Source organism: Pongo pygmaeus, chromosome 15 (genome assembly GCF_028885625.2).
Source record: "Pongo pygmaeus isolate AG05252 chromosome 15, NHGRI_mPonPyg2-v2.0_pri, whole genome shotgun sequence".
Classification (NCBI taxonomy): domain Eukaryota; kingdom Metazoa; phylum Chordata; class Mammalia; order Primates; family Hominidae; genus Pongo; species Pongo pygmaeus.
This window is the reverse complement of record NC_072388.2, coordinates 19,091,792-19,115,637: the sequence shown is the minus strand read 5'-3', so window position 1 is coordinate 19,115,637 and position 23,846 is coordinate 19,091,792. Positions and strand designations below refer to the sequence as shown.

General features: G+C 45.2%; 2 protein-coding genes across 2 annotated transcripts; one reads left to right on the top strand and one right to left on the bottom strand.

The window, feature by feature from the left end:
• Nucleotides 1–12,627: 12,627 nt before the first annotated feature.
• LOC129013287 (ribonuclease 7) lies at nt 12,628–14,545 on the bottom strand. The gene is made up of 2 exons (XM_054449760.2): nt 14,437–14,545; nt 12,628–13,926 (listed from the first exon to the last, which is right to left on the bottom strand). Exon 2 carries the CDS (start codon nt 13,884–13,886, stop codon nt 13,416–13,418), a length of 471 nt encoding a protein of 156 aa, XP_054305735.1. The 5' UTR covers nt 13,887–13,926; nt 14,437–14,545; the 3' UTR covers nt 12,628–13,415.
• Nucleotides 14,546–20,519: 5,974 nt separating this feature from the next.
• Nucleotides 20,520–23,826, top strand: RNASE13 (ribonuclease A family member 13 (inactive)). The gene has a single exon (XM_054449753.2). The coding sequence runs from the start codon at nt 22,499–22,501 to the stop codon at nt 23,033–23,035; it is 537 nt and encodes a 178-aa protein (XP_054305728.1). The 5' UTR covers nt 20,520–22,498; the 3' UTR covers nt 23,036–23,826.
• Nucleotides 23,827–23,846: the final 20 nt, after the last annotated feature.

The following is a 23,846-nucleotide window of genomic DNA, read 5'->3' as shown; positions in this document are numbered from 1 at the left end:
ACGTCTTGGAAGGATAGAGGATCAGGGCTGGAAGGGACCTTAGAGATCATCTCAGTTGACTCCCTTATTTTAAAGATGAGGGCGCTTGAGTTCCTGAAAGGGCAAGTACCCTTTCCAAGGCCGCTGAGTGAGTGGCAGAGCTGGGGCTAAGAGCTTCCTGATGTTCAACCCATCCCTTTGGGCTGGCGCCAAGCTAAAAGGGAAAGAGGAAAGAGTTTCCCATAGGAACAGAGCATAGTGAGTGCGTCTCTGTTTGTGGTTTTAGGTGGTGTGTGCTCATTGCCTTAATTTCTTCAGACCCTTGTAAAAACATTTAAGAGAAAGTCTCCTCTTAGAGCAGAGGTGAGTTCTTTTACACTTTCCCGTGTTTGTTTCTCCTCCTTTTCAATAACGACAAGAGGCCTCAGGCTGAGTTTTCAGCTGAAAACAATATCTGGATAGAATTTTTAAAAGATAGATGATATTCATTATATTATTTTTACTTCTGTTTACAAAGTAACACTAGTATTCTTTGAAAGATGGCATTACTCAGTTTCATTTTAAAAGAATGATTTAAAATAAATGAGTAAATGTATATTTAGCGTATTATTAATATAATAGAGGTGGTAAGCAGATATTGTGAAAATTGTCAAGGGTTAAAGCAAATGACTGCAGTTGGGGAACTGGCTCTGCACTGCAGTTTCTCAGGTCGGTGACAGTGTGTTGGACTCCACTCAGTCTCTCAACCTCTGGGATTTGTGTACCTTCTCTGCCTTTGGGATAAAGTGCTCTCCAAAGTGGCAAAATTCACCGAGGCTCCTAGTATCTGCATTTCTGAATGTAAAAATTCTGAGATGTTTGTCATCTCAGGCAAACATGGTGGAGGAGCCTTGTTTGCCAGTAGAACTCACCTTTTCCACAGCAGGGATCCCTTCGTGCACTCCTCCCCACAAAGCAAACAAAACATTGATTTTTGAACCCAGGAAAACATTACCCAGAAAGCAGTTGACTTGGGTACCCTCCCTCCCTCTGCACTACTCCCTGCCACCACCCTGGCCCGGGAAGTCATTTCTCTCTTGCAGGCCCTCAGCTGAGCCTCTCCCATTGGGATGGAAGGGCTACCAAGTGATTATTCATTAACGGTTATAGACCCAAGCTGCCAAGCTTTGAAGTGAGAGGGTGGGGACGGTAGCAGGAGCCCAGGGCTGGCCTAAATGTTTACTGCCAACCAAGATGACTGACCAGAGACTTTGCAAGCTCTGATTCCAATTAAGTTGCAAACATGCTTTCCCTGAAGTAGGTGCTGGCCCATGCAGCTGGCCAGCCTCACTCAGGGAGGCCTGGGGATGGGGTTCCTTTGATTGTGTATTTTGATCCTAGTCATTCTTCATGAGTTTTCCCCACTGCCACAGCCTCAGGGCTGTTTTATCCATTAAGCACTAGAGGCTCAGTGCTTAGAATCTGGGAGGTTTCCAAGGGCCTACAACATTTGAGACTGGGAAAAATATATTGGCTCCAATACAGGAAAAGTCAAATATAGAATCAAATAAAAAAATATTTACTTACCTGCTACTAAAGTAACATGAAGTTGATTTCAGTTATTTTGAAATTTGGGACACAAAAAGCTCACTACATTGGAAAACAATCTTTGGTTAGTTTTCTCATTTTGTAGGAATTCCCAAGTACCTGGAAACCTTGAATGCAGAAGGAACAGTGCCAATCACAACTTACTTGCCGTCAAATAATTTCAAAAGTAAAACTTTAAAAGTCTTTTCAGATACATTTCTGCAGAAACAATATTGAATGAGGAATATATATCTTACATATTCAATGTAGTGTGGCGAGTGGTAAAATGCTTAGGAGTATGGTAGGATAGAGTATACTATTTACTACCTACTAAAGGCAGCCAGGATAACATACACCACGTTACTTATGGTTCAGGTCAGCACAGGGCTGTACAGCAGCAGCAGGAGGAAAGAGATGCTACCAATCATCATTTAATGAACATCTAAAATGTGCTCGGTACAGTTCTAGGGTCCTGGTGGAAAGTAAGGAACCTCATTTTAAAAGGTGCTTCATGAGCCAAGGCATTGTGCTTTGTGTACAACTTTTTATACAAACTGTATTGTGTGTTCCACAATATTATCCCAATTTTACAGAAAAGGAAACTAAGGTTCTGGCAGGTTAAGATCCACAGATTTAGTAAGTGGCAGGGCCAGGATTTGAAATTCGGTCTGTTTGGCTCCAAAGTTCATGTTATCTTTCCTTGCCACACTGCTTTCCTGTTTATTGATAATTCATTAACAGTTACAGACCCAAGCTGCCAGCCTTTGAAGTGACAGAGTGGGGATGGCAGCAGGAGCCCAGGGCTGGCCTAAACATTTCCTCCTCTTGTGGGCTAAGAGTCACCTTGTGTGCACTGGTATGGAGATGAGCCAGTCTTGGCTCTGATTGGTCAATGCCTGTTCCCACCAGATCACAAGCTAAGAAGACTGAATGTCATCTCTAACGTCTACTATGTTCTTGACACTGAACTCAGCAGTGTGTGTGTGTGTGTATTATCTCTTTTGTGATCAATCTATCTAAAAACATCTCCTTACTTATCTTGCAGCATCCCCATGAGATAGAAATATTTATGCTTATTTTATAGATAAGGAAACAGTGTCTATGTGTGTGGAACTTGAGTAACTTGCCCACAGACATACAGGAGTGAGTGACAGAGCCACTTCGATCTGATCCTCAAATTTACAGTCTGTACACTGTGTCAGGCCGTGCTGCAGCTTTGTTTCATTTCAGAGCCAATTTTTACTGATCTTGTTTTTATATGGGGTTTCTGGTCACCCCTGAGAGTACAACTCAGAGTACAATCAAAGTTAAAATAGTTTAGTGGTAAGAATACTGAACCAGACACGAATAGCCCTAAATTTTGGTCCCACCTCTTTCACTAATTAGCTGCATGACCTTGGGCAAGGCACTTCACTAGCTTACATGGACTCAGTTTCATAGAATATCAAAGCAGGAAGACACTTCTGAGTTTATTGAACCTTAGCTCTTGCTCTGATCAGAAGCATATTTTTTTATTTTTTATTTTTTAAGGCAGGGTCTTGCTCTGTCACCCAGGCTGGAGTGCAGTGGCACGATCATGGCTCCCTGTAGTTTCTACATCCTGGGATCAGGTGATCCTCCTACGTCAGCCTCCTGAGTAGCTGGGACTACAGGCCTGCACCACCACGTGTGGCTAACTTTTCTTTTTCTTTTCTTTTTTTTTTTCTGAGACGGAGTCTTGCTCTGTCGCCCAGGCTAGAGTGCAGTGGCGCGATCTCGGCTCACTGCAAAACTCCGCCTCCTGGGTTCAAGCGATTCTCCTGCCTCAGCCTCCTGAGTAGCTGGGATTACAGACGCCCGCCGCCGCACCCGGCTAATTTTTGTATTTTTTAGGACAGCTGGGGTTTCACCATCTTGGACAGGCTGGTCTCGAACTCCTGACCTCATGATCCACCTGCCTCGGCCTCCCCAAGTGCTGGGATGACAGGTGTGAGCCACCGCGCCTGGCCAAAGTGAGGCTAATTTTTCTATTTTTTGTAGAGCTGGGTTTTGCCACGTTGCCAGCGCTGGTCTCAAACTCCTGGACTCAAGTGATCCACTCGCCTCAGCCTCCCAAAGTGCTGATATTACAGGTGTGAGCCAATGCACCTGGCAACAACGTTACCAACAGATGGTTTTTGGGCTTGAATACCTTCAGGGACATGAATCTTCACTACCTACCAGTTATATCAGGCACCCAGTTCTGTTGTCTGAGAATTCAACTTTTCTCAAAACCTGATTATCCCCTTGTAAGGCCCCATTTCTGTTTTTGGCACTTCCAGTTGAAAATATTGGTCTCCTTTGACTTTTTCTAGTCTTTCATCCCCATATCGATTAGTAGGCTAACAGACTGAAAACTTAGCATGGTCAAAGCATGGGGGCACTTGAGTCACTTAGTCTTATTGGTTCTCTTGTATATATTTCTCTCCCTTTCCACTGCCTGTCTGGATGACTGTCACGACCTTCTAAATGCCTCCTTGCCTACCCTTTCTCCTGAGTTTAATTGAGCATGTATAATAACGTTGGATGGATCTTGTTAAAATATTCCTTCTCCTGCATCATTTCTCTAAAGAACATCTGTTTATCTCCAGCGGTTCTCTTGCTTGCCAGGTAACATCCAGCCTTCCCAGCCTGGAATCAAAGCCTTCTCCTACTCACCTTGTGTCCAGTCTACCCATTCCGTATGAGTGACCCCCCTATCTTCCCTCCGAACACAAGCTATTCTAACCAAATTCTATCCTAATAGCCTGATTTTCCTTTTGTCTCCAGCACATGTTTTGCTATCTTCAACTTTGCTTCTGTTTCCTTCTTCCCTGCGAGTCCTCCCTCAAATATTATCCATCCTTTAGAACTCATCTTGACCATATTAGCTTGCTCATGATCACATTTACGAACCATCCCATACAGCTCCTAACCTCCTTTAGCATTAACTGTTTCATAGTATCACTCCTTTGGGTTCTAAATCATGTACTACCTTGTTATGCTATTTAAATCTTTTATCCAGTAAGAGCATCCAGTCTGCCCAACCAGACAGTAAACTCGTGGGACAGGGATCAGGTCCTTCCGTGCTTCTCTATCTTCATAGTGCCAGGCACATGGCTAGCTCTCAGGAGCACTCAGTAACCGTGTGTTGAACTCAGTCATCACTCTGATCCTGTCAGTCTCCTTACTATTTATAACACAAGGAGTTTCAGTTGAATAATTTCTAAAATGCCCCCTGGTTCTGACACTTGTGTGACACAAGAAAAAACATCAAAGTGCTGGTAAGTAGCCAGCACCTTACTAGAATGTAAGGAGAGGCCTAATAGTAGACTCTGAAGGTGCCTTGAAAGAAGGGGAGCAGAGAATAAGCAACTATCCCTCAAAGACCCATTCTTTCACGATACCCCAGGAGGGGTGAGCGAGGGTGCCAGAGAAGTTTGCATGGGTTGCTGGCCTGAAGGACAGCAGCACTATGAGGGTAGTCTTTGAACTACAAGTGCCACCCCCATAGGGTTTTTCAAGCTTCAACCTTCAAACAGCCTCCTGGTGGTGAGAGACCTGTGGTCTGAACCCTGGTTTATGGCTCTGAGAAGCAGAGCTCCATCACATGGAATCCAGTGGCCACACTCCTTTTGGGAAGCCCTGCTCTGTTTCCAGTGGCTAACCCTGTCTCCTGCCAGGTCCATTTTTCTTTTCTATGTAGTTCTTTGAGGCCTTCCTAGGGTGCCCGTTTGCACTACGAGCTTGTCTCTGTGGGAGGACTGTCTCCCTTTGTTCCTCACTCCTGGATTCATCTTCATGAGGGAGAGGATGTAGTCTTCAACCCAGCCAGAGCTGAGGCATATGGCTCCCTGGGTACGCCAGCTCTCCTGATAGGCCAGCTGCCCTCCTAAGACCTCTGACTTACCACAACAAGCCTGCATGCAGCCTTCAGCCCTCCTAGGAATGATAAGGGTCATAATGATAAAAACAATCATAGTTAACATTTACTGAGGATTTTCTATGTTCCAGTCACTGTTCCAAGTGCTCTTGTCTGTTTTCTCATTTTTCAGCATGAAAAGGACTTTTCCAATGCCCTAGCCACATGACTATCCTATCGTCCTCAACCAGTTCTTGAAAAGAAACACTGGTCAGAGATAGAAACCCACAAAGAGCAAGTTAAGGAAAACATTAGAGCCAGTGTACTGCTACCCTAGGTGGAACACAGATGTGTGCAGAGGGTACACAAAGTCACAAGATAAATGTCTTCTTTACAATTTTACTAAAACTATCTTTTTAGGGGATTGGAAGTAATTTAAGGCATTATTTTTATAGAAAATAACTTTGTATGATAGAAAAATTCAAATGAATTACATTAATTTTTTTTAACTTTTTCACTTTGAAATAATTTAAAATGTATATGTTTCAGAAAGCATACACAGAGCTCCCCTATATGCTTCACCCAGTTCCCCAATTATTAACATTTCTGAGCTATTTGAGAACAAGTTACAGACATGATGCTCATTACCCCTTAATACTTCAGTGACTATTTCCTAATTACAAGTAGTCTTGCGTGCATAACCACAGTACAGCCACCAAAAAGAGGAAATTGACATTGATCCGTTATTATTATTACCACAAACGAAATTTTAAGATAGCATATAAAACACTCCTATGCACAGCTATTTTATGAATATTAGTTAAGTGAAAGAAGGAGACTTCAGAGAAAGCCCAAGCTCGTTGGGCACTACTTTGGGTGTTTTAGTTAATCTTCCTCTGTGGTTACCAGCACTTCAGGGGAAATTCTGGGAAGCATTGCTCTGCGGGTTCTAGTTGACCATGAAGATGCTGTTCTGGAAATACCAACTTCAAGGGTAAAAAGTGGTAACCCTTACCAAAGATAAATGCTTGGGATATCTCAGGCCCACCCGGAGCTCCACCAAACAGGATCTCTGTAATGTTTTCACCCTGGTCCCGAATAGCAGATGGGAGGTCCAGGCCCTTTTTCTTGTTGCATATCCTTATTTATGTTTCCAGCAGCCAATGGCGTGGCCAGGGACATGCTTGACTAGTTTGCCATCAATTCCTCATGTACTATTTTTTTTTCCATCTCGATACAATATGAGCATTCAGGTGAAGGTCAGAAATGCAACGTGTCAGGATTGTGGGCACTTAATACTCTTTTGGATGAACATGCTTTTGTCTCAAATCCAGGGGTCTGCTTATTTGCAGATTGATTTGCCAGTACACGTCTGATTCGATCTTGAAAGATATCTGGGCCGGGCGCAGTGGCTCACCTGTAATCCCAGCACTTTGGAAGGCCAAGGCAGGCAGATCATGAGGTCAGGAGTTCAAGACCAGCCTGACCAACATGGTGAAATGCAGTCTTTACTAAAAATACAAAAATTAGCCGGGCATGGTGGTGCATATCTGTAATCTCAGCTACTCAGGAGGCTGAGGTAGGTAAATCGCTTGAACCTGAGAGTTCCAAAAAGCTCAACAAGGTTGCATTGAGTCGAGATCATGCCACTGCACTCTAGCCTAGGTGACAGAGCAAGACTCTGTCTCAAAAAAAAAAAAAAAAAAAAAAAAAAGAAAGATATCTGAGATCCATTTGATATTGAATGCCACTTTGGAAATATCACAGGGCTTGTTCAAAAAAGCCCGAGTTCTTGCCTAAATTATTCATGTAATCTTGGGCAAGGTGTTTAAGTCCTCAGGGTTATTTTGCTCATTTGCAACATGAGGAAGGCATGACTAGATGATCTCCGAGAACACCGGACAAGATGTCTTGCAGCATTATAATGTTATGCTTATCTACTGGGAGAGCCCTAAAGCTATGGAGATAGGAAATTTTGTCTTGTGCTAAATGCCATGACCCAAGCAGGAATTTGTACTAATTCACACCACAGTTAGTTTATGTTTTACATGTGTAAGTTCAACTAAGTTTCTATGAAAAAACCATAGAAAGTAATGACCACAATGTTTTTCTGCTATAACCAATCCACTGGACGTGATTCACAGGCATTGATGGAGGTTTTGAGTGATGAAAAATGAAGCAGAAAATGGAGCTGAATCAGAGGGTGGGAAAAGTATAAGAGGTTTCCACGATGGAAGTGGGGGGATAGTAAGCCTTCCTAAGGACTAATTTAAATATCTCAGGAGGGGAAGTTGGAAATGTCACTAGAGCCCTGTCTCCATCAATTGCTGTAATAATCAAATCCTTTGGATGGGAGGGAATACAGAGGGCACCCTCAAAAGTTAGTGGTCCTAAGTCCTCCAACTTATTTTCATGTCTTTGGGTTCATAAATTCACAGAGGTTGGAGTGAGAAAAACTTCCCTTAAGTAATCTTAACAGAAATTCTCCAAAGCCCCCTTTTACTTCTCCTTCAACTCAAAGTACCCATCCATTCCTCCCAAATAACCTTATCTAGAGAAACTAATATATATTGTCCTTTTTGTCCGACCTTGAACCTTACCTTATCTACTCTTGGCTAGGAGCTTTTTGGCAAGGGGCGGATGAGGAGGAGTTTGGCCTCCCTTGTTTAAATCCTTTGTTCTTCTGTCACGGAAGTCAGGCCTGCTCCATTCATCACAGGTTTGGCCACTCAACATTTGACACCACAATGATAAATAGAAATGCTAACACCATTCAAACTTTCCCTACATGCTAGTCACTGTACTAAGTGCTTTATATGTATTGTTACTTTCAATCCGCATTATACTCTTGTGAAGTGGTAGTGAAGATCCATGTCCCTGAAGGTATTCAAGCCCAAAAACCATCTGTTGGTAACATTATTGTCAGGCGCATTGGCTCACACCTGTAATCTCAGCACTTTGGGAGGCCGAGGAGAGTAGATCACCTGAGCTCAGGAGTTTGAGATCAGCTTATGTAGATGGGGAAACTCCCACCTCCCTAAGCTGAGAGGCGTGCTATCACAGTGTGTATTTTCATCACGAGCACACATTTTTCTTTACCTTTCCTCTTATGAACTGTGGACTTCTTACAAGATCTCATTAGCAATGTGGGCTTTCTCATGTCCCTGTGGCTCCATGGATGTTCCCAACACAGGTAAGCATCCTGATAAGAGCTGTAACTGCTCTTCTTTTTGCCCATTCATGGTGGGGTGGGGGTAGGGGGAGGACATTAGAATGAGGCTCTGAAGTCTTTGAAGCACTTTTGGAAGCCCAGCTGTGCAGGCGCATGGAAGAAATGTGATGAAATGAGTTGAAGCTCTCCCAAGGAGAAGAGAAGGCCTCCTGGATGTTGTTGCTACTGGTATGGTTTTTGGTGCCATAGCTCAAGGGTTACCCCCCAGAGCCCCAGACACTACGAAGAGGGCCAAAGGGTCCTGATCTTAAGGGCAGGGTGTCGGCAGAGGAAATCCCTGGAGCTGAGGATCCTTCTCTTCACAGTGATTCTGTTGGCCCTCTTCATGGTGTCTAGGGCTCATTTACTTCAGTGTGTGGAGACTTCTGGGAAACGGAGTCATGTAGAAAAGTCTCCTCCCCAGTCTACCTCAGATAGTCTCCCTTCTAGGAGAGCCAGCTCATCTAGTTCCAGTTCTTGGGTTACTTTCTTTACTGAACTCCATTTCCGCTCCTTTACTCCATGTTGAAACAATTGAAGTCCATCTGCACAAGACTGGGCAAAGCTCCCCTGGACACCATCCTCCTCTCTCCAAGCTCTCAGCCCTAGAAACATAAATATCTCATAATTAAGCATTCTCCTTTTCCCATTCTTCAGCTTTCAAGTAGGAATGCATCACGGTTCAGCCAGCCTTGGTATTTGGCCCAAATTATTATCTTCTGGTATCTCAGCTTTGGCTTTTGGAAGGCTGAATAGTCAAATTCCTATTTCATCACTATTCCTGGCATCCTTTAACTTGGCTGTGATCAAGTTCACACCAAGGATTGAGTGACTGTCAAATCTATTCAGGTAGGGCACCACTAATGAGACTAGGCCAGGCCGTTCGGATTTATTGTTAATATCTGAATAGTTACTTCCAAATATTGGTGAGTATTCTAGATGTAACCTGGAGTGATATTTTCCTTGTGAACTTAAAAAAAAATTCTTATGTTGAAATTCTGCCAGCCAGTGGAAGTATAAATGGATATTTATTATTATTTATTATTTTAAGAAAGATGCTATTATTAATGGTTGTGAAAGCTTATATATGAAACAATTATTTAAAATTTCCACATGGTTAAAAAATAGGAAATCAGTTGGCAGATAATATAAATAATAGGAGAGGGTGTGTTAGCTAGATAACTTTAGGAAGAACCTTATGTCCCTTGATCAACAATGATTTGAACTGTGCAAGTCCACTTACATTCAAATTTTCATCTGCTTCTGCCATCCCTGAGACAGCAAGACTGACCCCTCCTCTTCCTTCTCCTCCTCAGCCTTCTTAACGTGAAGACAATGAGGATGAAGACTTTTATGATGAGCCGCTTCCACTAAATGAATAGTAAATATATTTTTTCTTCCTTATGATTTTCTTAATGACAATTTTTTTTTCTCTAGCTTACTTTATTGCAGGAATATGGTACATAATACATATAGCATACAAAATATATGTTAACTGAATGTTTATGTTATTGGTAAGGCTTCAGGTGATCAATAGGCTATTAGTAGTTAAGTTTTGGGGGAGACAAAGGTTATACTTGGATTTTCGACTGTACAGTAGGCACCCTTAACCTCCATGTTGTTCAAAAGCCAACTGTACCTTCTGAGACCAAGGTATGTATATATGTATGTATGTATTTATTTGTTTTGAGACAGGCTCTCATTCTGTCACCCAGGCTGGAGTGCGGTGGTGCCCAGGCTGGAGTGTTACCCAGGCTGGAGTGCAGATCATGGCTCACTGCAGCCTCAACCTTCTGGGCTCAAGAGATCCACCACCTCAGCCTCTGGAGTAGCAGGGACTACAGGCATGTGTCATCATACCCAGCTAATTGTTGTATTTTTTGTAGAGATGAGGTTTCACTATGTTGCCCAGACTGGTCTCAAACTCCTGGGCTCAAGTAATCTGCTCTGGTTAGGCCTCCCAAAGTGCTGGGATTACAGGTGAGAGCCACTGTGCCTGGCTGAGCCCAATATATTTACAAGAATTTAATAAACACCACAAGTAGTATTTAATTTAACAAATAGTACAGAACAGAACAATAGAAATTAGATTATGTCATAATTCTATCTATGATTTAATTACTCTTTTTAGAATTGATTGGTGTATTATCATTTATTATGTAAATAAAATATTCCCTTGAGAAGTATACATATCTGAAAGACTTTTTTGAAAATGAGATATAACTTATATAAAATACACAAATCTTTTTCTCCTATTTATTTTTATGACCACCTGCTGCCTCTTGAAACAAACTTTAAGTGTACAGTTCAATGAGCTTTCACATAGGAAACATATCCAGACCAAGAATAGAATATTTCCAGGTCCTCAGAAGGCTCCCCCATGCCCCTTCACAGTTAGTACTTCCCCAAGGCTACAACTATTCTGACCTCTATCGCCACAGGTTACTTCAGACCTTTCTAGTTATTTAATGCTATTTAGGTCAACTTTTAATGCTATATTAGGTCAACTTTCAAGAAAAAGTTTTATTTGGAAATTCTTCTTATTTTGGGAGGATGCATTGAAGGCATACTTTTAGGCACTTTAAATTTTGTGAGAAGAATGTCTCTAAAACCATATTATCCATAAGAAAGATCATCAGTAAAGAAGATAGAGTTGTGAAAAAAGAATAAAATGAAGAGAAAAATCAGCTGCCCCAAGTATCTTGCTTTTCTATGCTCCACAAGTGAAAAATCATCTCTTTAGGATGGTAAATGTAGTATAGTGACCACAAGAGTCCAAAACAAATTCAGATTTTGGATAAACTTCAGATTTATTCAAGAATCCCAGAAGTCCATTCGATGATGGCAATGTTCTGTTTTCAGGTAACAGTTATTTTTACACTCAGTCGTTTGGCTGTGGTGACCAACTCATCCACTTATTGGCCCTCATTCTGTTAGAACTGTTTAATAATCTGCTCTCCTTTCTTTTAATCATCCTTTCCTTATTTTCTCTCCTCATCATCTCAGACAACCTGGCTGCCCTCCCAGGACTCTGCCTGCGGGCTTGTCCTCTAACCCACTCATGATCATCACTCTGGCAGAAGGAAGTCTCTGGGGAGACCTTAGTGGGGGTGTTTGCCTTGGTCTGCGTGTTTTCCAAAGATGGATATTGCTACTACTAGTTATGATCTAACACCTATCAGTACTTGGGGCTGACAAGAGTTTCATAGATATCATTTCCACATCTTTACCTGGAATCCTATTTGGCAGGTAGGATTCCTCACATTTTGCTGTAGAGAAACAGACAAGCCAATTGCTCGAGCTCATGTAGACGGGAGTCAGGATTTATACCTGATTCTGTCTGACTCCAAAGCTTACTCTGACTCTGGTCAGTAGTAAAAAAGCACAGGAGTTGATGGGGAGGGATAGGTAGAGTGGAATCCTCAGCAGGGTCAGGAATGTCTTATAATGAATTTGGGTTTGAAATAGAACAGGCATAGGACACAATGCAGCTTGTTTGGGACTGAGATAAAGGAAGAAAGAAGGGGGTGGTGCTGGTCAGGCAATGCTGGAGAGACCATCAGGACTGGCCAATACCAAGCCATACCTTCTCCAGCTCCACTCACCAGAGCGAGAGAAATTGTATCTGTAGCCCAGGGAGACAGGGAAATGGCATTTTTGCATCTCAACCCCTCAGGCCTAGGCAGACTGCCAGAGTGGAGAGCCAGGGTAACATTGAGGCAGGGGAGATCATTATCAGGAGGAAGGAAGCTCTGGCAGCTCCCACCAGCCTGTTTGTGACAAGCAGGCTCAGGGCCACGGAAGTCCCTTAAGGTCAAAGGAAATGTGATCCTGGATCTGGGGGATGAAGCTGAGACACTCCCTTTACCTTATGTCTTCAGGCCAAGGGGATCTGGCCAGAGCCAGGCCCGGGGCTAGGTTGGAAGAGCAGTGGTCTAGAGAAATGGGAGGGGCAGTTAAGAGAGGAAGAGAGAGAAGGAATAAGATGCCAGAGCACCTCATAAACAGTCTCTTGGCTAGAGAGGTAATGACCTTTATTGCAGCCAACACAGGGTAACTGGCTCTTCAGAGCACTCATTTCTTCATGGGTGAACTCTTACCTAGTTCACCTTTTGCCTCTATAACAGTGACTTCTTTCTTGTCCAACTGGTAGAGTAGAAAGTACACTGTATTTAGAGTAAGGGGACCTAGGTTCAAGTCCAGGTTCTGCTACTAACTAATTAGACAAGCTCTTTAATTAATTAAGCTTTCTAAAATCTAAATTTCCTCATCCATAAAGAAGGCATACAATCCCTGTCAAGTCTATGTCACAAGGGATTAGAGGATTCACGTGGAAGCTCTATACAAATATGAAGTGATATTTATTTATATTTTTCTTTGCTTCAGGTCACCTCACTGCCACGTCAGAGCTGGGGAAGACTTCTAGTTCAGGAACAGAAACAGCTGTGTCCACAAATCCCATATGTCCCCTTTCCATTTATTTCCTCTCCTTGTCATGCTGCCCTAATGCCAGGGGGCAGGGGAGACATGTGCAAAGGCATAGACCAGGGAACCCACAGCCCTGAGCTTGCTCAGCCCCTTTCTTGGGGATAAGCATCTGGGAAAACAGCAACAAAAAGATGAAAGGCCATCCCTCTAGAACTCAGCTCACCAGAGTGTCAGCTTCAGCCTCCCAGGAGAGGCAGAACCAGGAAGAGCCCCAAGAGATGAGGGGAAGAGAATGCTCTGGGTGTAGCAGAGTGGTGCAGAGGCCTGGAGAGGGAATTGAAGCTCAGCCAAAGAGCAAGGCAGTCTGGAAACCTAAAGGACTCTGTCCAAGTGCACAGGAACCAGGTGGAATTTCTGAGAGTCGTTTTTCTGGGGAGGCTTACAGGCCACTATGTAAGACTTGTTCTGTCGCTTCTCTTTGTACCTGCAGTTCGGATACTTCCCTGAGGTGAGCTTACACATGGTCAGGGACACGGGCCCGTGGCTCTGGTGGCAGTTTTTCTCGCCATTCTTGCAGGCTTTTTTGGGGGTCTGGCAGGTGGCGGCCACACTGGAGAAAGGCTCGTGTAGGAAGGTGTTGAGGTCTTTGCACCGTTTTGTGTGCTTGTTGATGTTTTTCATGGCTGAGTTGCATGCTTGAGGGCTGGGCTGCACGTGCTGAATTTTAAACCACTGAGATGAGGTCATGCCCTTGGGCTTGGCACTGACTGGGATCTCTGCCACCCACAGCCCCAGCAGCAGAAGCAGCAGAAGGGGGCAGAATCCTGCTCTGGCCGGTGCCATCTCTCTTAGGAGGAGCAGTCAGAATGGAGGGCAGGGGTCGCTGGGACAGAGGTGTTCAGTCGAGAAATTAGTCCTCCTATACCTGCTCATATGAGCTAATCACCCATCTCCCTACTCGGTTGTCTCCCTTCTTCACTTTGTGTCTCATCTCTGCCTCTTCTTCTGTGTGTCCACATCCACTGCAGCCCCAACATCAACCCTGTGGCCCCATCTCTCATCTTGTATTTCTGTTCCCTTCATTCTGTCCCTGTTGCCTGTCACTCTTTGTCCTCTCCCCTTTCCCTTAAGTCTCATCCCTTTTGTGTCTCCATGTTCCTGTGTCTGTGTCTCATCCTCTCCCCATTCCCATCTCGTCTGTGTTCCCATTCTTTTTCATTTTTCACCTCCATCCCCAACATCACTCTCCCCTTTCCCCAATGCGTTTCCTCATCTCCCCTAAATCCAGTCCCTCCTTTATCCATTTTATCACTCACCCGAGTGTACTCTCAGGATCAGAACCCATCCCTCTTTCTCTGTCCTCGCTCCTCCCCAGATCCTGCCACAGCCTCACCTTTGTGCTTGGTCTTCGTGCTGTGACCGCTCAGTGGGCTGAGGCGGTGTCCACGCACTCCTAGGCTGTCAGATCTCTGAGGGCCTCTTCTCACTCCTGAACTCCTTAAGAGCTGGCCCGGGCTATGCTGTGTCTGTTTGGGGGCGGGCTGGGAGCATCACTGGATGAGGAAATGAATCAGGTTCATGCCTCTCCACTTACATGTCCCAAATACATGGACACCTAAGGATGCCTGTACCTGCCTAAACATGTTCAGCAATGAGGAAGCTTGAATTGTCACATTCGAAGACTGTATTTGTTTCCTGGCCACATGGTTTTAATGACTCTTTAATAGAGCACCTGACCCAGGTGTCAACTGAAATCAATTTCAGGAAGAGTTGTCATTTATATCCTCTCATATACACCTCTGGCCCATGATCCTGGGAAGAGTCAATCACTGTGGTGTTAATGGTTGCTTTTTCTCTGACCTGAGGTACAGATAGGACAGCCTAGAAAGATGCTTTGTCTGGTTCCTTGTCATCTGGAGATACTGGTTATCTTTCAGAGGAGATGGAACAGACACGAGGGAAGTGGGTGAATCATCACTGTCACGAGGCCTGGCACCATCCCCAATAGCAAAGCCATTCCACAGTGATTCATGGGCCTCTCCAGTTCCAGGTACCAATCAAGGCCACATGGCTTTAGCTGGAGAAGGCAGCCAACACCTCTCAATTTCACTTGTTCCCTCCCTTTTTTATTGAAAATTGCAAAACTTTAATACTGCCCAAATGTTTGCGTTTAAAATGCTGTTGGTGTTGCTGCTCTCGACATCCTGCCTTAGTGCTTCCTTCACCTTGTATGTCCGTTCCTTGTGGTGGTTACAGCTGTGTGGAGCATCTGGGTCAGTGCTACTCCAAGCTCTTGTGAGCTTGGAATATGACACTCAGGAGAACCGAGACGCCAAGACAGAGAAGCATCACCCTCTGTGGGTGAGAAGGCCTGTAAAACTGAGATGAGTAATATTTTTGTTTTCAGAATTTACCTGTAAGTAGTAGGTAATCTCAGAATCTTGGGCATGCTTCATTCATGTGGTCAACAAACATTTATCGAGCACCTACTAAGTGTCAAGATACTTGGGATGTATCACTGAACAGAAAAGGCAAAAATGGCCAGGTGCGGTGGCCCACATCTGTAATCCTAGCACTTTGGGAGGCCACGGCAGGAGGATTGCCTAAGGCCACGAATTCAAGACCAGCCTGGGCAATGTGGCGAAACCCTGTCTCTACAAAAAATTTGAAAAATTAGCCAGGCATGGTGGTGCATGCCTGTGGTCCCAGCTACTCCAGAGGCTGAGGAGGGAGGATTGCTTGAGCTTGAGAGATAAAATCTGCAGTGAAAATCATGATTGCAATCACTGCACTCCAGCCTGGGTGACAAACAAACAACAACAAAAAACAAAGACAAAAGTCCCTGCCTTTGTGGAGCTTACATTCCATTGGAGAAAGACAGTTAAAAAAAAAATATGTATACTTTGCTCAAAGTGATAATTGCTAGGGAAAAAAGTGGAACAGTATAGCGGTTGGTGGTCAGTAATTTTACGTAACATCGTTGAAATCGCTGACTCTGGTGCAGAGACTTGAAGATAAGAGTGAACTTGTGATTATCTGGAGGAAGAATGTTCCAAGTGAAGAAACTAGCACTGCAAAAGCCCCAGAACAGACAGATGCCTAAGGTGTTGGAGGAGCAGCAGTGTGTCCAGTGTGGCTGGAGCAGGTAACCAAGAGTTCAGAGAGGGACCAGAGACCAGGTCATTGGGAAGACTTACAGACCATTTGAAGGCCTGTGACTTTTACTCCAAGCACAGTAGGGAACCCTGGAAGGGTTCTAAGTAGATGAATAAAGAACTTGTCTGCTTAAAGGATTACCTGGCTGTTGTGTGGATTATAACTGTGGAGAAGTTGCGCAACCCATCCTGATCATAAAGTTTGTGTTCCGGTCCAGAATTTATGATGCTGAGTCAGGAGGATGGGGAGTTTGTTTTGAGGCCAGGAGGACATCATTTTAGTAGCTGGACAGCACAGCTGTGGGTTGGGGGTCAGGATGAAGGATCTTTAGAAGAAAAAGTGGTATTGGAGATGAGAAATGCCACTAGATGGCAAAAGAGAATCAAGAACAAGTTCACACAGGCCTCTGGCTCTTCTGGTTTGTCCTCAGCGAGGCCTTGGTTGGGGGAACAGCTGTTAACTTCTTTGTTAAGGTATCCCAAGCTTTGCAGGCTGAACTTCTGGATAGAAGTTCTGGATAGAGAATTATGCCCCTGCTGCCGTAGAAACATGAATGTTAGGAGATAAAATCCACGGTTTAAACCAGGCTGTGTATCAAATGTGTATCAGCACAGGCCAGTCTAGCCCTTGGAGTGGAGGCTGGGTGGAAGGCTGCAAGCTCATTTGAATGCCTAGCTTGGTCTCCTTTCTACTTCTTATTATCCTAGAGTGGGATGTTTTCAAGCCACGATTTAAACTTCCCTCTGCACTTGTGTTTTCCTGACATTATAATTATCCTAGTTTGCTCTTCAACTCGAGTATGCTGGGCTGCGTAGAAGGCTGCCTTAGGACTGTGTGAAAGTGAAATAAACATGGCCCTACTGCCTCAGTCCAAAGGGAAAAGAGAGTAAAGTTTCAAGTTTGCACATGAAAATCGAAATAGAGTCGAACCTACCATATGTACAATTCAACTGAAATCTTTGTTTTGCCTCAATTATTTGGATAAGGGAGGTGATTTTGTTTGTGTGCCCAAATTATCCAGCTTCCAAGATCTGCTTCACCTTGTACTTGGTAGGCTAATTTTGCTATTTTGGCTTCACTGCATTCATGGGGCAACAGAAAAAGATGGAGGAAGGGGGACAAGTTTAGGAAGAACAAAAAGATTCAGGCATCAGGCCAGGGACTGGTTCAGGAGTTTCACAGGAGGAGAAGAAAGACTTAGAGAGAGAGAGCAAGAGCAGAAGACAAAACGGTGGGAGAGAAGACAGAAGGGAAGAAAAAGTCCCTTACACCAGCAATCTCTACACCTGCTTCCTTCTCATTCTATCGTCGAAGTCACTGCTGTTGGCCCAGCTTCTCCTTAGGCTGCTGTTGTGTGTGTGTGTTTAAGTTGGGGCGGGTGTTGTGAAAATCCCAACAGTGCCAGGTGGACCTCTGCCTGTCTTCCCCACAGGACAACAGCTGCTGCTTCCTCTCGCCTGTGCTGGGAGGGAGTGAAGGGGGAAGGGAGAGACGAGGGCCGGGCCTGGATTAGTGCCTACCCTTCAGAGCCAAGCCTCTCTGCTTTCCGGAGTTCCACACAGCCTCTGGATACCAATGGAAAGCCCGTGAGAGTTTCCTTCCAAGCAAAAGCAGATCCAAGCTCTGTTATCCTAATTTTGCTGGTCGTTTGATAAATAAAGGTAATGGGCACATTTTTGTAGACTGAGAAAGTGAAACATACAGCAAGTTGAGGTCAGATGTGGGACTTTCTTCAGGTCCTTGAATTCCCATGACCTTTCCTGGAACAGCTGTGGGTCAGGAGGAGGCAGCACTGACAGAAATTTGGAATCCTTGGCTCCCAGACCAATGCGTTTAGACAAGGCAGGATGGAGGAAGAAGAAACTGATTTGGGGGTTCACTGGGGCCTTGTCTCACAAGCCCTCCCAGCTCCCCATTTATCTACAGAGCAAAGTATCCTTTCCTTAGCCTGGTAATGAGGGTCTGCCACAATCGGGCAAACCTGTCTTTCTAACTTTATCTCTGACTTTTCTCCCACTGAGTGCCTCAACCCCGGCCAGACTGGTTTCCCCCCATTTTTCAAGCAAGTCTTTCATAATCCTCTTTATCTCCACTGAACTTCTAACTTCACCGTGAGATCCATTTCCAAGCCAGGGTGACCCTTCAGGAAAACTCTTTCTCTGACCCTCCCAATTCAGAGACATCTTTCTCACCTCTAAATTCCTACAGCATTTACTGTCTTCAGAATGTATAATTTTCTGCCTTGAATCACTGGTTATTTCTTCATGTGTATGTATTATTTTTCTCTTAGACTGTCAATTCCCACAAGATGAGGACCACCCGTTACACTTCTTTTGCACATTTCACAGTATATAGCATAATGCCTTGCATATAAGTGACCCTAACTGATTCAACTTTTAGAATGCATTCCGTCTGCTCCTGAATGATCCCAGTCTGAGGTGGGATTGCCTCCAGCCCACAGAGATGGTTAGCAGATGAGGAACTGACAATGCAGCTTCTAGACTTCAGCCCTGGGTTTGAGGTGATGCTATGAGAAGAAGGTTGAGATGGCTGAGGCAATCCTTCAGGTTCAAGGACAGCCCAGGAACCGTCCATGACACAGTATATTGTTTGAGCAACTTGAATTGGACAGGGCAAAAGATAATGCCAATGAGATCATGGTGAGCCCACTCAGGGCAAAATTTTGGGGTTCTCCTCAGTCATAGGGAGTCACCCTTGCACCTTGCCACCCTAGCCAGTTGTTCTATAAATGCTTACCACTGGGGAGGGGAGGGAGAGAATGTGTAAACGATTACATGCAGAGGGTCATCTTTACAGGAAAAACAACTCAGTTATTGTTTCAATGGTGAACTATCAATACACATTTTTCTGGTAGAATCAGCACCATTACAATCAACATTTGCTTAACAAAAATATTTTGAAGTCCCAGATGTTTATCATTTTTTTAATACATAAGATACAAGTAAGTCTGCTTTGGTTAAGAAATTTGATTAGCTAATTATTTAGACCAGGGCTTCACAACCTCAGTGTTATTTACATGTTGGTCTGGATAATTCTTTATTATGGGAGCTGTCCTGTGAAATGTGGGATGTTCAGCAATATCCCTGGCCACAAGCCAGTAGCAACTCCTGGTTGTGACAACCAAAAATGTCTCCAGACATTATCCAATTGTCCCTGGAACTACTGAATTAGACATATGACCTCGAGCAAGCCACTGTCACTCTAGAACTTAGTTTTTCATCCCTAGGATAATGCTTGTGTATGTAAAACCCGGTGTAATGGGGGTAACAATCCCACTAATCTCAGGCTTACGGAGCACATGACACCATGATGAGGATGTCAGAATGGATGAAGTAATCTTTTGCATCAGCACCTCTAGGATAGGATTTTAGGGAACAGATCACCAGGATTGCAGTTGGGAAGCCGAAGGCTCATCATCATTAAATCATTTAAGTCCTGAATGCTTTCCTCTATAATGTGCTGTTCAGTTTCTGTAATTGTGCGGCAGAAGTGAGTGGTGTTGGGTGGGGGAGCGAGGAGCGGTGATGGATGGGTGGGGAATGAAGGAAGAGGAAGACCAAAAGGTATAAAAATCCCTTTCTATTCTCAGGGAAGCTGCAGCCTTGAGGGACCAGGGAAGAGGTGGCATGATTCAAGGCAGGGACCACAATGTGGTTGGCTTCCTCAAAGCAAAGGCTTGAGTCAGCCAGGCTCAGGCAACACCCTGCATTGGCGCCCACTCAGTGTTGTCTTGTTGAGCAGCCTGAAGAATACAGATGAGCCACCTGCCCATGTGGGCTCTACCCTCACTTGCTTGACCGTGCCCACTTCCTTGGCGAGGTCTTCCCAGCAGAGGCTTTCTAAGTGGGACCTCTGGGTTGAGTCTTTCTATGAGCTAGCACCATGGAATAGATGGAGGCGAGAAGGAGCGGTGCAGCAGCAGGATTCCAGATAGAGGAGACAGCAGGAGATAGGGCACGGAGGAGGTGGGGGACAAGGTGGGAAGCAGGCAGGGATGCAGATGCAGTTGTACACATGGGCAGGTGCAAGATCATGGGAAGTCTTATGTCCTGTGAGATGTAGTTTGGACTATACCCTACGACAAACTTGTCCAACCCATGGCCCGTGGGTCACATGTGGCCCAGGATGGCTTTGAATGCAGCCCAACACAAATTCGTAAACTTTCTTAAAACATTATGAATTTTTTTGCATGTTTTAAGCTCATCAGCTATCGTTAGTGATAGTGTATTTTATGTGTGGCCCAAGACAATTCTTCTTCCAGTGTGGCCCAGGGAAGCCAAAAGACTGGGCACCCCTACCCTATGAGAAACAAGCTATTGCAGAGTTTTAGACGAAAGAAGGGACCACAGTTTTTCTCTTGAAGTTGTATAAGAGATATATTTGAGTAGAGTCTTACTGGAGTTGGAGTGTGTGTGGTTCCAGGAGAGACGAGAGCATCCACTGAGGAAGAAATAAGAATGGAAGAGATGGGCTTGGGAAAAGTTTAAGATTGTCAGGGCTGTGTGACTGATGGACTCAGGCTCATATTGAAGACTCACCATGTGCCAGGCACTGGTCTAAAAACTCTTGATATACATCTTAATGGATCCTAATACTGCCATGAGGTAAAAAATACTATCCTCATGAACAGATGAAACAAGGAAGCTTTCAGTGGTTTAGTAAACAGATAGATGGTGTGCAGCTTGTAAGCTGCAGAGGCAGGATTCAATTCCTGGTCTGTTTCACTCAAAAGCCTTGATCTTAACCACCATGCAGGACCGCCTCCCCATAGCTGGGATTGGGGAGGTGGAGGGGTCTAGGATCACTTTCCGGTTTCTCACATAGGTAACCGGGGAAACTGAGATAGACAACACAGGAAGAGAAACAAGTTGTGGGGAGGATGGATTCCACTTTGGACTGTAGTTTGTGCTGTCAGAAAGTGCCAGTTTAGGGGGCTCTACATGAGGAACATCAATCTGTCTCTCTGCGGCCTTACTCCCTCCTCCTGAGCTATAGTGGGGGCATTGCAGCACTCAGCTTTCTGTGTTCTGACTCCCCTTTTCTGCTGTCCAGCAAAGGTAAAAAGGCTCTCCTAAGAGAAGGCCCCAAATCTGGAAGACACCTTGCAGACTGACAAGGCTGAGTGATCTGTGGAAGTCAAGGGCGAGGGCTAGCAGGTTCCAGGGAGCTAGCTCTTTGATTCTGATGAAAGGGAAGATGTTGATGAAAGAGATAGGAGTGTGGCCCTTTCCCCAGCATGACAAACCACTCAGAGACCAACCAACAGTAAGAAACGGATCACGTCAGGCTCTGGCATCCACAGCTTTTCATGTTCAGGTTATGCTTTCAAATCCAACCTGCCAAGTTTGAGGCTTCAGAGTCAGCATGCAGAGATTTTCAGTAGTGCTCAAACTCTGACAGGGCCTGAGGTCACAGGTGAGGGCTGTGGGTGTGACAGGAGTAAGGCTGATAGGGACTGTGGGGAGTCCACAGGGAGGTCTTTGATTCTCAGCCCAGCACTTTGGTGGGAGGCCCCTGAGTACATGCCCTCCTGGGCTCCCGTGAGTGGGATGACAAAGTGGTGAACGCTCTGTTCTCTGAGGGTCAGGAATAAGAAGTACTTTGTTCCTCAGAAACATAACAGTGCTTTCCTATTCACCTTGCCACGAGAGCACAGGCTATGGAACAGAGAAAACATCAAAGAAAGCCCAGGCACTTAGGAACTTTTGGCAAGGAGATTGGAAGTAAGTGTTCCAATGACACTGTAGAGGAGGAGACCAGATAGTAATGCCTCTTTCCTCCCACCCATCCAACCCTCTTACCACAGGGGCTCATCAAATTCAGGGGACATTCCCTCCTCCCAGACTGATTTTTACCTAGAAACCTTTCTAGCCTCTCCCCATCTCTTGACCGTCTTGGCCTCGGCAAGAAGAATACACGTCCCTACCCAGCTATCTTCAGCTCCTGTCCTTCCTCCCAGCTGCCAGAGAATTGTCAGGTCAGCCTGCTCCTTCTTTCTTCTCTGCATTTTTTACTAGCAGGAGTGCCAGGGGCCGAAGGATAATTGGGAAGAGTCTCTCACCCAAGGACAAGTTAGAGCTCTTATTCTGCAAATGCAGCTCACAGACTCTGCAGAGGCCGAGATTCTGTGGTGGACGAGGGGAGCAGGGGTGGCTGAAGGTGGCTGGTTGTCTGGGTGGCCTTGGGCAAGCCTCTCCTCTTTCTGGGTCATGAGAACTTGGTTATGGGTGAGATGATCTCTAAAGTACTGTTGGGTTGGGAATGCTGGAGGCTCTGGGATGCGGCAGACAGCCACTTCAGGCCCACTGCTGCCCCCAACCACCTTAACTCTACCAGCAGGAGGAATGGCACCAGCTGTGACCCGGCTCCTTTTCCTCCAGCTTGTTCTAGGGCCAACTCTGGTCGTGGACATCAAGATGCAGATTGGCAGCAGGAACTTCTATACCTTAAGCATTGACTATCCCAGGGTTACCTACCCAAAGGGTTTCCGGGGCTATTGTAATGGTCTGATGTCCTATATGCGGGGCACGATGCAAAATTCAGATTGCCCAGAGATCCATTATGTGATACATGCCCCTTGGAAGGCCATCCAGAAGTTCTGCAAGTATAGTGACAGCTTCTGTGAGAATTACAATGAATACTGCACACTCACCCAGGATTCCTTCCCCATCACGGTCTGCTCCCTGAGCCACCAACAGCCACCCACTAGCTGCTACTACAATAGCACCCTAACCAACCAGAAGCTCTACCTACTTTGCTCCCGCAGGTATGAAGCTGATCCAATAGGTATCGCTGGTCTGTATTCAGGAATTTAATTCCTGAGCCACTCCCCAACCTCTACCACCACAGGCCAGCCTGTCTCCATTTCCAACACTCTGATCCCTGTAACAAGACTTCCTTCCTGACTTCTGAGGCAGGCAGGGTCCCCTCCCAAGAGACCACGTGGGTGCGAAAATGTCCAGGGCTTTGATCACCATGCAAAGTGGTGCTATCTTCTAGGTTCTTTCCAGCTTGTTTACCTCCTCTTCACACCCACTTCCTCATCATCCTCTCTCTCCCAGAGACAGTAAAACCCACCCAAGAAGTTGACTGTGTCCAGTTGGCAGTGACTGTCCACCCACTGGGCCAGATCCTAAGTCCTGGATAGAGGCCCAGGGCCTCAACTCACACCATGGCAACAGGCACCAGCTCCGAGTCTCACCTCCCCATCCCCACCACCCTTCTCATCTCAGCCTCCCCCAGTTCCCTTATAATTCCCTCCACTCCCCCACCTACTCAGGGGATATGGCTAGCTATAGGAACCTCCCTGAGGCCCTCAGACTCACGTTAGCCTCATTTCCCCACAACCCCCAGTTTCCAGCCTGCTTCTCTCTGTGAAATCATTGTTTCTCCCTTCATATAACTGTCCTCTCCTCCTTCCTCTTACCATGGAGCCTAGGACTGTCTCCCCCACACTCCCAACAACCTTAGTCACCCTGCCTTCCTTTTTCCAACATCTTTTTCTTCCAGTCTTCTTACCTTGGCTCACTGGCATTTCAAGGTATCTTCTCTCACCCATTCCCCAGAGGTTCCTGCTTCCCTTCTCTTCCAGAAGCTCCTCCCAAATCCCCCAGACTCCAGAGTCTG

Coding starts and splice junctions, on each gene's coding strand:
- RNASE13 (XM_054449753.2), top strand. CDS start 22,499: ATGCGGCAGACAGCCACTTCAGGCCCACTGCTGCCCCCAACCACCTTA.
- LOC129013287 (XM_054449760.2), bottom strand. CDS start 13,886: ATGGCACCGGCCAGAGCAGGATTCTGCCCCCTTCTGCTGCTTCTGCTG.